Genomic DNA, 13,701 nt, shown 5'->3' on the forward strand with positions numbered 1-13,701 from the left:
CCTAACTTTGCCTTTTCTTCTGCTCTCTTTTTCCTTTTAAATTCCAGCACTTCAAGATGCTGAAGATAATCCACCACAAACTTCGATTTGACAATAAACTTATCTGCAAATAGAGCAACGCTCTCTGGGTCAGATAAAACCAGCCTGCCACTTCCATGCTCTTTCTTCTTTATATTGTTAATCCAATCGGGGAAAGAACGCATTACTACATGAGCATCATGAAAGAGGATCATTCCAAAATGCGCAATAATGGCGAAAGCGACGAGTCGTTTAAGAAAAGGTTTACAGCTGAACGATCCAGGCAGTTTGACATCTTACATGCAAAAGAAGCAATTTTTCTAGGTGCGGATGGCTGTTCAGAAAGGGCGAGTGAGTTTTCCATGCAAGGGTACCAGTTGAAGCCCAGTGATGGACGAAAACTGAACTTCTCCATCAAAGAGCACAGAGCAGTGGTGGAAAAGTTGAATGTCAGATTGAAAGATGTAAAGGAACACGATTCCACACTCTTTCAGTTCAATGGGCTTGCTTTGAAGCAGGGCAAAGAATTTGCCCACAGTTTTAATGTAAAACAGATCAAATGTATAGAAGCTAAGTTGACGAAGGTCACGCAGGACATGGAAGCACTAGAAAATAAGAAGAGCAATTATAACAGCATATTCAAGAGCATACTCAAACAGCACATCAACAAAAGGAGAAGGAAAAAAGAAAACCGCAGAAAGTCAAATGAAAGAAAGAGGAAGCGGACTGAAAACAACGTCCAACAAGTTTATGGAATCTGTGTTGGAAACCTGCTAGGAAATGATTTTCCAAAATGCCTTGTGTACCCTCCTAGAACGGCCGTCCCGGAAGAGTGTATTAAAGTTGTGGATGTTGCCACGTCGTTATTTAGAAGAGATGGGCCATACATCGCACAGCTCTTGGAAGGGAATTATTTCACCAATGCTGCAAGAAGCAGAATCACCACAAACCTTGAGCAGGAAGTCAGAGATTATGTTTACACCTTCATGTACCCTGAAGAGTGCACTCTGACGGAAAGCATTGCTGCTTCTTGCAGCATTGGTGAAAGAGACTCCCATAGCAGCACAAGCAGCGACGAAGAACTCGATGACAGCGAAGATGAAGATGAGTGCCAGTGAAAGTTGCATTCGAAAATAAGTGTTAAATACTTCTTTTCAGTAGCTACAAATGCTTTTTGTCGCCAAACGTTTTTTTTAAGCAGAAGGAGAGTTTGTAATAAATTTGTATCCTGCCTTCTATGTTTATTCTATAGCAATTTTTTTGATATTCAAACATTATGCCATTTTAAAGTTTTACTAAAATATTTCACATGACCCCCCCTTTTTCCCTTATTTTTTTGGGATGGCCCCCCCTCGAAAGCCATTTTTTTTCGCATGGCCCCCCCCCAAATCCCACCAGCCCCCCCCTACCTTATAAAAAATGAACGGTCCCTAACCACTCGGATTTTTTTCCGAGTTGATGTCATTTCTACATTTAATATTCTTTATGATACTCACTTTGGAGGGTGGTTAATGGTTGGTTGCATCTTTGATATACCTTAATGTAACGCGATGCAGTTAGTGAGTTCATATGTGCCAAGCCACCATTTGGCTGTGACCACGTGATGCGGTTCCACTCAAAGACCCACATTTCAGCCTTGCTCGCCAGAGTCTCCAGTAGCCCAGTGGTTAGAGCGTCCGGCTAGCTACGGAGGGTCGTGAGTTCAAATTCCATCTGGAACTCGGATTTTTTTTCCGAGTTGATGTCATTTCTACATTTAAAATTCTTCCAAGTAGAGTATTATGTTCAAAATGTAACGTATAGAGACCAGAAAGGAGGATTTGTATGTCGTGAGTGGCGATAAAATACCTTCTATTCTATTCACGAATACAGCATCATGCCGGGTTTTATTTTACGCTTCCATTCAAAAGGACAAGTATTTTATCTACAGATTTTTTACTGACGAAAGCGCATGGTTCTAGTTAATGAAGTATGTTATTCTTATCACAACTGAAGGACCACTCTTGAGTGATTGCCATTTCGCTAAGAAGCGTTGACAGTTGACGATTGTTCCATATTTTATCGCTGGGGCAGTTTCACTGCATTTGATCAAGAAAAAGGATTCCATTGGAGTTGGAAAACACGCAATCATAAATCTTTGTTAACGACTAAACATCCGCACTTTGTTCTTGTGTCGTTCAAATATAAAGGGTTTTAAACTTACATGGTCTCATTTCAGGCAAGCATTCCAACACGAAATGGCTCAATCTCGAACTAGGTGAGTAAAATATGGTGGTAAGTAGCTTGGTCGGTGATAAAACAAAACTTTGTTCCTTTTACGTACAAAGATATTTGGCCACTTCGAGGTCACCGTGAAGAAAGCATGCATAATAAATAAACACACGGGAATTAAAATGAAAGACAATATTTTTTCAACATACCAGACAAAATGTCTTCACCTTTAATGCCTGTATCAACTTATTTCCTTACTTCGTGCGCGCGTGGTTTACGCGTGGGTCACGCGTGTTGCACGTCTTAAGTGTTTATTTTACGATGCAAAGCATGTGCATAAATATGTTACTGATAAAGGAATGAAATGTCGCTAAGAATATTAGTGATAAGCCAATAACTGCTGGAGCTAATCGGTTTAACTTGTTTAGCCAGGTTGCATTTATAAGCTTTTAAATGGATGTGGTATGATAGTTTTGCATGCTATGGTCACGGTTACTCGTGAATAGGCTGAAGTAAAGAGATCTTTGATCCTTTCGATGTATGTCATTATCTAGTTTGTCCTTACGAAACCATGCATTATCAACCAGAAAGGTTATGAGCATAAAGAAATCATCAATCTGATGTACCACCAAATCAGAACCCCTAAGTGAGACGGAAATATTACGGATAAGTTTATTGTGGCTAACTTAATCGCTTTACTTCGTTGTGGTCTTGTAACCAGTTGTTTTCTCTTAAGCTGTTTTATAACAACAAAAGAAACATGGTTGCTTTGAGGTTAGCCGTCTCGGTAACTGCTCAAACAACAGACATAAAAGGCTATTTTTACCTCCAGTTAGTCTTGGACATTTAACTTATTTTATGTTGAGCAGATACCACGAATGTTTTTACCATCCCGTTATATAATTATACGACAATATATAATGCGTTATCTGTAGTCTTGGATCAAAATGTGCCATGCTTTATCCTGGCTTTGCCGTGCATGGAATATCATGATTGCACAAAGCTGGTGGCCTTGCATTGAGCAAAGAAGACAAAAACAAAAGAAAGAAAGTGCTGTTTGATGTAGAGAAAGATGAAAAGAAACAGGGTCTGCCTAATGTGCAAGCCAGCGAGCCATACGAGTCATGCGAGCCAGGGTGCGAGCCATGCGAGCCACGGTTTAAACATGAAAAAATTATTAAATAAACAGGGATACTACATACCAAAACATCTGATAAGAAATATATTAAATAACGCTGTATTTTAATATATACATGATACGAGTTACCCTTATAGCCACATGAAGCGACGGTTTTAATTTCTTAGATGATTCTAAAACGTAAATATATTTAAGTGCGTGACTGTATTTATTTTGTGTTATTTATTTATTTAGTTAGTTTTTTTAAGATCTTGAATATTATTTTTTGAAAGGAGTGCAAATTTCGAAGAAAACCACCATCGAAGGTACGTGTTGGTAGTAAAACGATTTATCCCATTGGCATGATCAAGGTTCAGATAACATCAATACTGTATAGATTACATAACACTATCGAAGTCACGCCTTCTCTGTAGTCTTTAGAACGTAGTGGAGCTTTGTTGTTCTTTGTGTTCTTGTTATTGTTGCTGCTGCTCACAGCTTGTTCACAATTTCCCTACAATTTTAAAAATTACAGTAGAATTTTAGAGCCCCGATTTCTTTAAACCTTCTATTATTCGAAACAATCTTTTGGTCCCATTAGCAAAAGAGAGTCAAAAAAAAAGAGTCAATAATAAAATGTATTATCGTTTGTCACACGATGTAGTCACTTTAGATGTAGATCGCGATGTTTCTACTGTTTACTGCTAGTCTTCTTCAGGCGATGAGGTCGACTGATTGCACGATATCATTTATATCACAAAGGTCGGCTGTGATTGGTGTATTTCGATCCTCCTATTGTTCCATTGTTCCGACGAGTAGCTGTTCCCTCAGTGGTCCGTTGTTTGTACCGTTCTCCTGTTGTTGTGTTTCTTGATCGTGGGTATCCATGCTTCAGGAATTTCAATTCCACTATCCCTGTTGATGTTGTTAGGGTGAAGTCTTATGTGAATAGCTTCCTTGACCCTACGTGTGTACCAGTGAGGATCTCGATCAATAAACTTGACCTCATTCCAGATAGGATAGTGGCCGGTCTCGTAGGTGTGTTCAGAAACGGCGGAGGTCTGGGTACAGGCGAGTCGTATATCTCTGTCGTGTTCTTTGATCCTCTCCTGCATAGATCTCCCTGTTTCTCCGATGTAGACTTTGCCGCACTCACAGGGAATCCTGTAGACAACACCATCTTGTTTAGCCGGGTTGACGGTGTCCTTTGGTCGCACTAAGTGTGACCGAAGTGTCGTGTCGGACTTGAAGACGGTGCGAATGCCTTGTTGTTCTAGGCAGCGGCGGAGAGACTCCGAAACTCCTTGGACATAAGGTAAAACGGCGGTGGATTTAAATTCCGCGACGGGCTCTCTTCTCGGGGTTGAAGCATGGATGCGCACGATCAAAAAACACAACAACAGGAGAACGGTACAAACAGCGGACCACTGAGGGAACAGCTACTCGTCGGAACAATGGAACAATAGGAGGATCGAAATGCACCAATCACAGCCGACCTTTGTGATATAAATGATACCGTGCAATCAGTCGACCTTATCGCCTGAAGAAGACTAGCAGTAAGCAGTGGAAACGTCGCGATCTACATCTAAAGTGACTACATCGTGTGACAAACGATAATACATTTTATTATACTAATTTTTTATTTTATTTATTTTTTATTTTTCATTTTCCATGACTCGCATGGCTCGCTCCCTGGCTCGCATGACTCGCATGACTCGCATGACTCGCATGCCTCGCATTGTGACTCGCATGGCTCGCTGGCTCGCATATTAGTAAAACTCAAAGACCAAGAAAGAGTGTAGGTAGACACCAAGAAAGGTGTAGGTAGACGGCAAGCGATAACCTTTGAACAAAGAGTTAGTGAATCGAACTCACAGAAAAACTATACCTCTCATCTCCTAAGCAATATTTAGTTACCGAGGTAGTCTAGAAGGTTCCTAATGAAAGTCATCTTTCATTTATCTAACTGATCAGTGTTTCATTTATTTTAACAATCCATTGTTAGACCTCAGACTTCCTGCGTCAAAATTTGTCTTATTGTAAATCTCTGTAGACGATGACAAGAGGGTCTCAATAAGGCGGTGGCTTTTACGGCTATCAGTTAATTCACCTTCCTTACGGTAAACAGAAATTAGAAATTAATTGCCCATGTTTTCAAAAGTTAAGAATTAACTTTCGTGTAAAAAAGTTAAAAATTTATTTTGACTTCTGTAAAACATATTTAAGGTCTTAGGGCCATTCCGAGGCAGTAACAGGTAATATTGTAAGAACTGTAGACTAATATAGCTTTCAAGCCACAAGACAAAACACAAAAAAGTCTTGACTTGAGATCTTGGGACCTCTTAAATGTTTGGTCTGTGTTACGGCTAATGTCTGTATTCTGTTCATGTGCACCAAATGGTGGGCGTAAAACTGATTGGTCAAGACGTGTGAACTATTATAGTCAAGACTGCTTGAACGTGTTGCACTACCGAGTTTGTCAAACCGGCAAACATTGACTCAGGTCGGAGTAAAAATCCAGCCCATACACGTTAGAGTACTTTTCTAATGACACCCACGCACAGGGAATTACCACGTTCATGAAACCAGTAAAATTGTACTAGTACACCAATGAAATGCTGTGATCTGATTGGCTGAGCCATTGCACACTATCAGCCACTAGTGTGCAGTGGTTTGTTCAGTGTGGTCGACAAAATTGCAACGTTTCCTCGTTTCTCCGAACTTTTGAAAGAACACTTAGAGGCAAGTGGATAATCAAATTCCAGACAAGACTAACTGAGACCTAACTGAAGGAGATTCACAGTTTCTTGAATTAACAAAAAAAACTCAAATTGTTTAAAATAAACTGATAAGCGCGCGTACACAAATGCAAATGTCAAATTGACAATTCATTCGCACGAATTTTCTAAAGCGTGAAATTTAATACTAAGACCAGAAATTATTGGAATTGTTATTTGAAACATTTCATGTAGAATTCTACCCAAACAATTAGATTATTCGCTCTCGATTTCTATGAGGTAACGGTTGATTCGGCCTTCGGCCTCATCAACATAGAAATCGAGAGCGAATAATCTAATTGTTAATTAAACAGCTTGCTCTCGGTTTCCATGACACTACATATAGTTCAGGGCTTCGTTGCTCGCCAACTAGCAGTCAATACAAACCTTGATCTCACCCTCATTGTTGAGCATAGTAAATTAAAAACACAGTATTTACTGAACCTTAATGTCCCTTTAGATGGAATGCCAGTTGGTCGTCTGCAAGTGATGCTGTCGTATTCAGACACGCCGGACGCGCCTGTGGCTCCATCCACCCTCAAGAAACGCTCCATTCTCAAGAGATTCTCATCCAGTTCAAATCTGTAGATCAGCAGCAAATACCTACAATGAGAACATTGTATTTTCACACTGCGAAATGAAAGGCTACAGTCACTTAAATATACGATGGATGTATAAACGTTTAGGGCCGCATGCCTGGGATTAAGACAGCACATTGAGGGAACCTTTTCCCGATTTTGCGTCAAGTATTTTCATACTAAAAGGGGAATCCAATCAAATCATTTGTCTATAGATAACTTCATTAACGTCTTTATTCCGATGATTAAAGGGCCATTTTTTTTTTTGGCATTTCGGGTAGTTGTTATTAAATAATCGGTGCGAAACTTCAAAAAACTCAGAACAACTAATTTTTAGACGCTTTCTTTAATGTATATAACCCTTCGGTTTGTACCACATTTAAGCCATCTTTTCTAAGTAAGCTGAATGAATTGGTTACCATTAACATACCATTTCATGGTACGCTGGCCCACATCTGTACCCCAGTCGTAGAACACGCTTTGCTTTGGAGTTAATAAAGCTGAAGAGTTTTGGCAAATCATCTTTGTAAATATTTATCCAACATGCATGAAAGGCTTCACAATGTAGGTTTAAATAGTTGGTAGTATAAAGGTTAACTTAGATAAGTTAAAAGCCTTGCAGTTGCTTGCACGTTGTTCTTTCTATTTTCTTATCCATCTAAGTGTCTGTTTCAAAACGAGGCCAAATATGAAAGCTGTCGTCAGTTTGTCTCACTGTATTGAAATGAACGCCTCAGGTAAAAATTATCATTTCATTGATTTTGCACCAGAACTTTGTAAAACCAGTCAATCCTGGCGAAATAATTGGGAGGCGCGGTGGCCTCATGGTTAGTGCGCTCGTCTCCGGATCGAGCGGTCAGGGTTCGAGCCCTGGCCGGGGACATTGTGTTGTGTTCTTGGGCAAGACACTTTACTCTCACAGTGCCTCTCTCCACCCAGGTGTATAAATGGGTACCGGCGAACTTAATGCCGGGGGTAACCCTGCGATGGACCAGCATCCCATCCAGGGGGGAGTAGAAATACTCCTAGTCGCTTCACCGACAGAAACCGGGATAAGCTCCGGCCTGATGGGCCACTTGGCTGCATGCAGACTTTACCTTTTTTTACCTATTAAAACACAAAGCAATGAAATAGACCCTACAGTGCCTAGGAGAAAAATTAGAACTATAGAAAGCCTGTTTCCTTTCGGACACTAACTAGTAGAGATTGACACCAAACAGTACAAGCTCGCTATCTCGGTTAATCTCGAACTCTCCACTTCCCACTTTCTCCAACAGAAATCATCTTGCCTTTGATATAGTTTCTCCGTCACTTACCATCAGCTCATCTCCAATTATTTTTCGTTTCCCTGAAGAGTTCGAGATAGAGGGTTCAACTGTATTTTGATTCTTACGGAAATCACTTAATATCGAATTCCCAAGAAATAAGTTTAGTTCCTGTTATGTCCCTCTTCGAAAATGGCAGAGAGAACCTTGACTGATCCGCTTCATGAATAGTGCCAATTACTTACTGTAAAGTTCGCAAGGTAGCGTCCCAGACCTCTTTCTGGGCAAGGCGGGGGGGGGGGGGAGCTCTCCTTAAGGGTAACTAAAGTTTTTGGTACGTTTCTTACCGATCTATAACTTTTTCGGTCTTTGAAAAAAAGGAGTCCTAAAAATGACGAGCACAAAAAGTTTTTTCTTTTCTTTGGAACACATCCTATCAGTAGGACTGTTTTGTCGTATGCCCGTGTGAGTTTCGTTACCTTCCGTGCGCAGTTGTTTCGGGTAGATTGCTATTTTCGTAATTTGTTCACGAAACACAACGGACTTTTGTCGCCACTCAAACGGGATAAATTTGTTTCTTTCTGAAGGTTCTTATGTGTCAGTACGGAATTTCATTTGTATTTTTGTTTCAAAATTAATACCATATGACATTGATCACTGGAAATAATACTTCAATTAAACTGCAAGGCCGCTATTTAGCCCCGAAAATTGATCTTCTACAATTACGGTACTGAAAACAATTTTAAGTGGAAATGAAAACTGTTTAATTTATTTTGATTATGAAAAGGTTCTGAAATTGAGCTCAAATAATTATTGTAAACAACATCGCTTTACTAGACTATTTAGAGCGTTAGCCTTGAAAAATATGACCTTAGCTCCATTCTAAATATCTTGCAGTTCCATTAAAGTGAACTTTTAGGTATTTGGTAGTGATCATTAGATCTGTAAAGGTCAGCAAAATGGACTTGACCAACGTTATATTCCGCTTTTTTCAGCCGTTTCAAGCAGCTTGCTACCTCTGAAGTTTTGTCTAGATTACGGCACACCTCAGTCGGTGTCAGCGACTGTGGGTTGCTGAAAGAGATAATCAGACATATTTAATCGCTAAAACCGATGCTACAGCCATCATGGAACGATTTTTATAATTGACTGTAATAAAATTATCGTCATTTGGCGTCCATATGCATTGGGCCGCCGCGTGAACACCATGGCCACGCAACGCACCGATATATACCACACAGGCGATCTTGCTCTCGCAGTCCTTCATCCTATGCACGCAGGTTTTAATATTTTGGCTCAGATCCAAGCACCATCGTTGGCAAGATCGACTGCAGAATTGTTTATCGTGTAAAAATGCATGAAGTTCCTCTCTGACGCACTCTTGAATCATGTAGTTCTCGCTGTTTGGTTCAATCAGTCTAGCGCGGCATACTTTGTGGGGTAATGCATTCAAACTCTGCGAATCATCCTCCGGCAGAGGAACGTAAAATATGTCCGGGTTGTGAAACTTGTGCAATTTAAGCACGGGGCGCGCCAGTTTAGAAGTCGGCGATCCGGAGCTTTCTTTCCGCGCATTCTTAACCTGTACGGAGGTCTCGCGCATTCCACGCGTGGGCGACAGCTTCCCCTCTTGATCAAGCGCGGTCACCGAAGAACCATTTTCAGTTGGGCTTTCGTCGCTAGATCCCCCTTGTTTTGGAATTGATTTATTTGTAAACTGTGGCTCATTGATGCTCAAAGACTGAATAAATTTTTCACCTAATTCATCAAAGATTTTCCGTCTGGGTAGCTCGGGTGTGCGAGACATTGGTGTCTCTATTGACCCCACTTCCAAAACATGGGCTGGTAACGAAATTCTTCTTATTTTTCTTGATTCTTTGGCCGGTTTTAAATCTGCCTGGCCGCCGTGCTGCACTCTCTCTTTCGAAGAGGTCTTGTGGAAAATGTGAAATTTATCATCATTGCTGTGATGGGCGAAGTTATTTCCGCTTCCTAGAGTTTTGGGTGCTGAATTAATACGCAGAATTCTATGTTTTCCAGCACCGCTTATTCTTCGTACACGAGATGAATTATGAGAAGCTTTTCTGCTTGGCTTAAGAAGCCACTGTGGCAGTGAAATTCGTTTGAATCGCCTGGTTTTATGCTCTGTGCTGCCGGTGGAAACTAAGACCTTTTCCCCTTCATTTTCCTCGCGACTCGAGTTCGGCGCACCATTCGCTTGTACATCCCCTGCAGGATCTCCACAGCTTTTGTAACGAATATTCTCCACAGTTCCTTTTTCCTCTTTGAAGCCACATGACGCCACGCTCACGATTTGCGATTTAAACACTTCGACCTCGTAAATTTCACCCTGGTTGTCCTCGTCCGCAGCGGCGGTGCTTTCTTCGACGCTGCGAGCGGCTGACATCTCTGCTGCCAGGGGCGTGTAATGCGTAAGTAAGAAAACGCGGCTCATGTCTTAGATTTCGTCTTTGCTGAGCTGTTATCACAAGAAGATCCTCTTATCTGGGCGCGCATTTTATCGCCAATGTTTCACTGTGCATGTGGGCTGCATTCTTAAAAGCGTCCAAACAACGATCGAGCTCATAAACCAATCAACTCCATCACGTTAGAGATGATAGACGTTTGAAGAGGTCGTTTTCAATTTTCATCGGGCGAAGTAAAACAGGTTTTTATAAACAACAAATGTGTGTGGCGCTGTTTGTAAGCTTGCTATTTAAAGATCATCAGTAACCTATATAGGGAATATATATCTCATTTGACGCCACAATCACGCTTGACCCAGTGACCTGAGAATTTTTATGGCCTCCGTGATTGTCATATCGATTTTCTACGTAAACAAAAGTCTCATAAGTCGATTAAGGAAATAATTGTCGTATTTGATGTTCGTGATTTAGTGTTTTATCCCTGTTTCATCGTCCCGTCTTCATGTCATCAAGATTAATTTTAGGGCAACTTCTCAGATATCATCCATTATTTGACTTTCTCAAGTTACCAATGAGGATATGTATTGCTAATTTGATTATCATTATGGTTATAAGCTTCCTTAGACCTGGGATTCTGGAATCTACGCCAACCAAAAGACTTACAGTGACTTAGAATGTTACCGGGGAATGTCACCAGGCGATCTTTTTTTAAGTGATTAGATATAATTCTTGTCGCCAGACGTCTCATTGATATACAGCTCTTTATTTTTCAGTCTTTCTCAGACGTCCATGACGAATAGAAACTACATAGTTAAGAGAAATGATGACGTGACAAAAAAACTTGTTATTAACGAATAGGCGAATTAAGCAAGGCAATTATCAACGTAACCAAAATTTCGCTGCGTTTTGAACTGCAACATTGATGCAACTAAAAAAAACCTCCTGGTTTTCCCTATTCCCTACATCAATCAATCAATAAAACACAACTTTCCACTGGTAAATGGGGCACTGGTTGCTGCACCGGATTAGCTGTACCTAGTTAGCCCATCAAGTGAGAAACAGCCCCCGTTTATTGATAACTTCAGATAAGCTTAGATAGTGTACGTTATATGAAACTGAACAAATACATTAAAAACTAGTGTGCCTGCTGCCCGCCAGGAAAAACCCCTTTTCTTTAGGAGGAAACGTGATCCCTCTCGAATGCAGAGCCAGGCACATAGGAACCTCGAGGGGGAGAGGTTGTAAGCTACACTAATGCACTATTTAGACAAGCTATCTGTAATGATATGTATACAGTATACTTCATAAAATAAAATTAGCACATGTTGGTAGCAGCGCCAGTCTAGAATGATTGCCCAAGTAAAATCCCGCCAACACACGATCTCGATTCTGATGTTGCCATGACAACTGTCAAATCTCCGGCGAACCGTGAAAACGTAAATTTGCTGCTATTCTACGAACCGCAGCAAATAGCAAAAAACATGCAGCAAAATGTTGGTTACGTTTACAATTGAATCAAAACATTATGTTGCTGAATGATGCGGGTTTCACTTCACACCTCCTTTAATTACTATCAAACGTGAAGTTAAAAACAGGGTTGCCCTTTTATAAACAGCACTGGTATCAACAGAGGCCCTGACTATTATAACAACGATATCTATAAAAATGACAAAGTAAGAAAGTTAATTATATAAATAGAGTATGTATAAAGGGGCTAGGTCACGCAATTTTAGGCAATTTCAGCACCGATCAAATGGTCATAGAATTAACTAAAATATCACAAAAACGGCTTAAAACTATAGAAGATCTCAAACAAAACACAGGAAAGCCAAGAAGGGACATGGATGGACAAAACTGGAAAGGATTAAAATGCATTGTATTTGGGTAAATTTGAAAAACGTCGGTCCACCTTTTGTCAAATTCATATCAGTTTACATCAAAACATCATTTACACAGCTGGAAAATCATTCTCAGTTGTTATGTGGCCGTGATTTTGCAAATGAAAGACTCTTGCTCTGTCAATTTGACGTTTAGAGCTCATAATTAACAAAATTAAACAAAATTACCTAAAAAAACGTGACCTAGCCCCTTAAATAAGCGTTAGGGAATAAATCTGAAAATGCCGAAGTGGTTTATGGGATACCAGTGATGCAAGCTAACCAACTCGCGCCTCGATGGCGATAATCATCTCATATCCAACAAGCGCGAGTGGAATAATTTTTTTTTACGGTGGCCCACAGAGGCAGTACAAAAATATTTCTCCCAGTGCAAAACTATTTAAATGTGAATAAAGCAGCACCTTTCGCGGCTTGTTTGTGACATTGCTGTAGCTTCAAAATCGTGTATCCAGCTGAAATATCACCCGAAATGTGACACAGACGTTTTCCGTGTAGCATCACCCGCAGAGTCTACTAGCAACACCACTGAACCGCCGGATTCGCCGAAGACGAGGAAATTTTCTTTGCCAAGCTTCAAGTCGTACCACAGGCAGACCACTCCATGTGTTCGTGATTAATAATTGTCTATATGAAAGGGATAGAATCTTCGAGAGTTATGAATAAAGCTCTGAAAATTGCATATCTAAATTACATCGCGGTCTGAATATCCCAGTAGAGTTAAATGAAACGTTAATCGACTAATGTGTGGTGTTTTTTCGCCTTCCTCGGCCGTCTGAAGCGTCTTTTTACGAAATTACTTTAGGCCGGATACCGGTAAGATGTATATCCGGCCTAGATAAGACATTACACAGTGTGTTTCTTGAGCTGAACAAATGCCCCTGAAAGTGCTTGTTGCAGAGTTTCAAATGCCCCATCCATAAGAATAAGAAAAATTCATAGTATTGATTATTAATTTCCTAGACAATTATCTTGTCACCTTTATTTATACTGTAAGGTGCAATTCAAGGGCTAGGAGACTTGACAGAAGAAATAGGTAATCTTGCAACAAACGTAAAGGAGGATGAAATAAGAGTAACTGTCGGAAGGAAACACGTGGTGGGACTTTACCAGGGCTCGGAATGAGTACTTTCTCCCACCGATACCATCAATTTTTTTTTCTTAAGTTCCTTTACCTTTATTTTCTTACTACATACTAATAATAATACTATATAATTACAATAGTTACACAACTTACAATACTTGTGGTGATTACAAAAAAAAAAAACAACACTATGTCACAATGTTTACGGTAATTACAATGCGATATACACCTGTAACTAGACTGTGATCTAACATACTGTGATAAATAGTAATACTGATTTCTACAAGGTATAATTTCTATTCACTTTAAGTAAATTCTAAGATGAAAATT

At 40.1% G+C, this 13,701-nt stretch overlaps 2 protein-coding genes and 1 long non-coding RNA gene across 3 annotated transcripts in view; 1 reads left to right on the top strand and 2 right to left on the bottom strand.

Annotated features, from left to right (window-relative positions):
* The window catches only part of LOC110060747 (uncharacterized), a 22,959-nt gene extending 15,740 nt beyond the window's left edge, over nucleotides 1-7,219 (top strand). Inside the window, exons 27-28 of the mRNA XM_089288423.1 lie at nucleotides 2,237-2,275; nucleotides 6,584-7,219. Coding sequence (XP_089144549.1) covers nucleotides 2,237-2,275; nucleotides 6,584-6,711 — 167 coding nt within the window. The 3' untranslated portion in view covers nucleotides 6,712-7,219. The remainder of the gene's footprint in view (nucleotides 1-2,236; nucleotides 2,276-6,583) is intronic.
* LOC149113527 (uncharacterized) overlaps nucleotides 4,982-13,701 on the bottom strand; it is a 28,310-nt gene continuing 19,590 nt past the window's right edge. The window contains exon 3 of the long non-coding RNA XR_016206843.1: nucleotides 4,982-6,726. This is a non-coding gene — a long non-coding RNA (uncharacterized LOC149113527). The remainder of the gene's footprint in view (nucleotides 6,727-13,701) is intronic.
* Nucleotides 8,707-10,635, bottom strand: LOC110060681 (uncharacterized). The gene has a single exon (XM_020767464.2). The coding sequence runs from the start codon at nucleotides 10,419-10,421 to the stop codon at nucleotides 9,054-9,056; it is 1,368 nt and encodes a 455-aa protein (XP_020623123.1). The 5' UTR covers nucleotides 10,422-10,635; the 3' UTR covers nucleotides 8,707-9,053.

This window comes from Orbicella faveolata, unplaced genomic scaffold (assembly GCF_042242905.1).
Source record: "Orbicella faveolata isolate gen_17 unplaced genomic scaffold, um_ofav_v1 contig_15, whole genome shotgun sequence".
NCBI classification, from domain to species: domain Eukaryota; kingdom Metazoa; phylum Cnidaria; class Anthozoa; order Scleractinia; family Merulinidae; genus Orbicella; species Orbicella faveolata.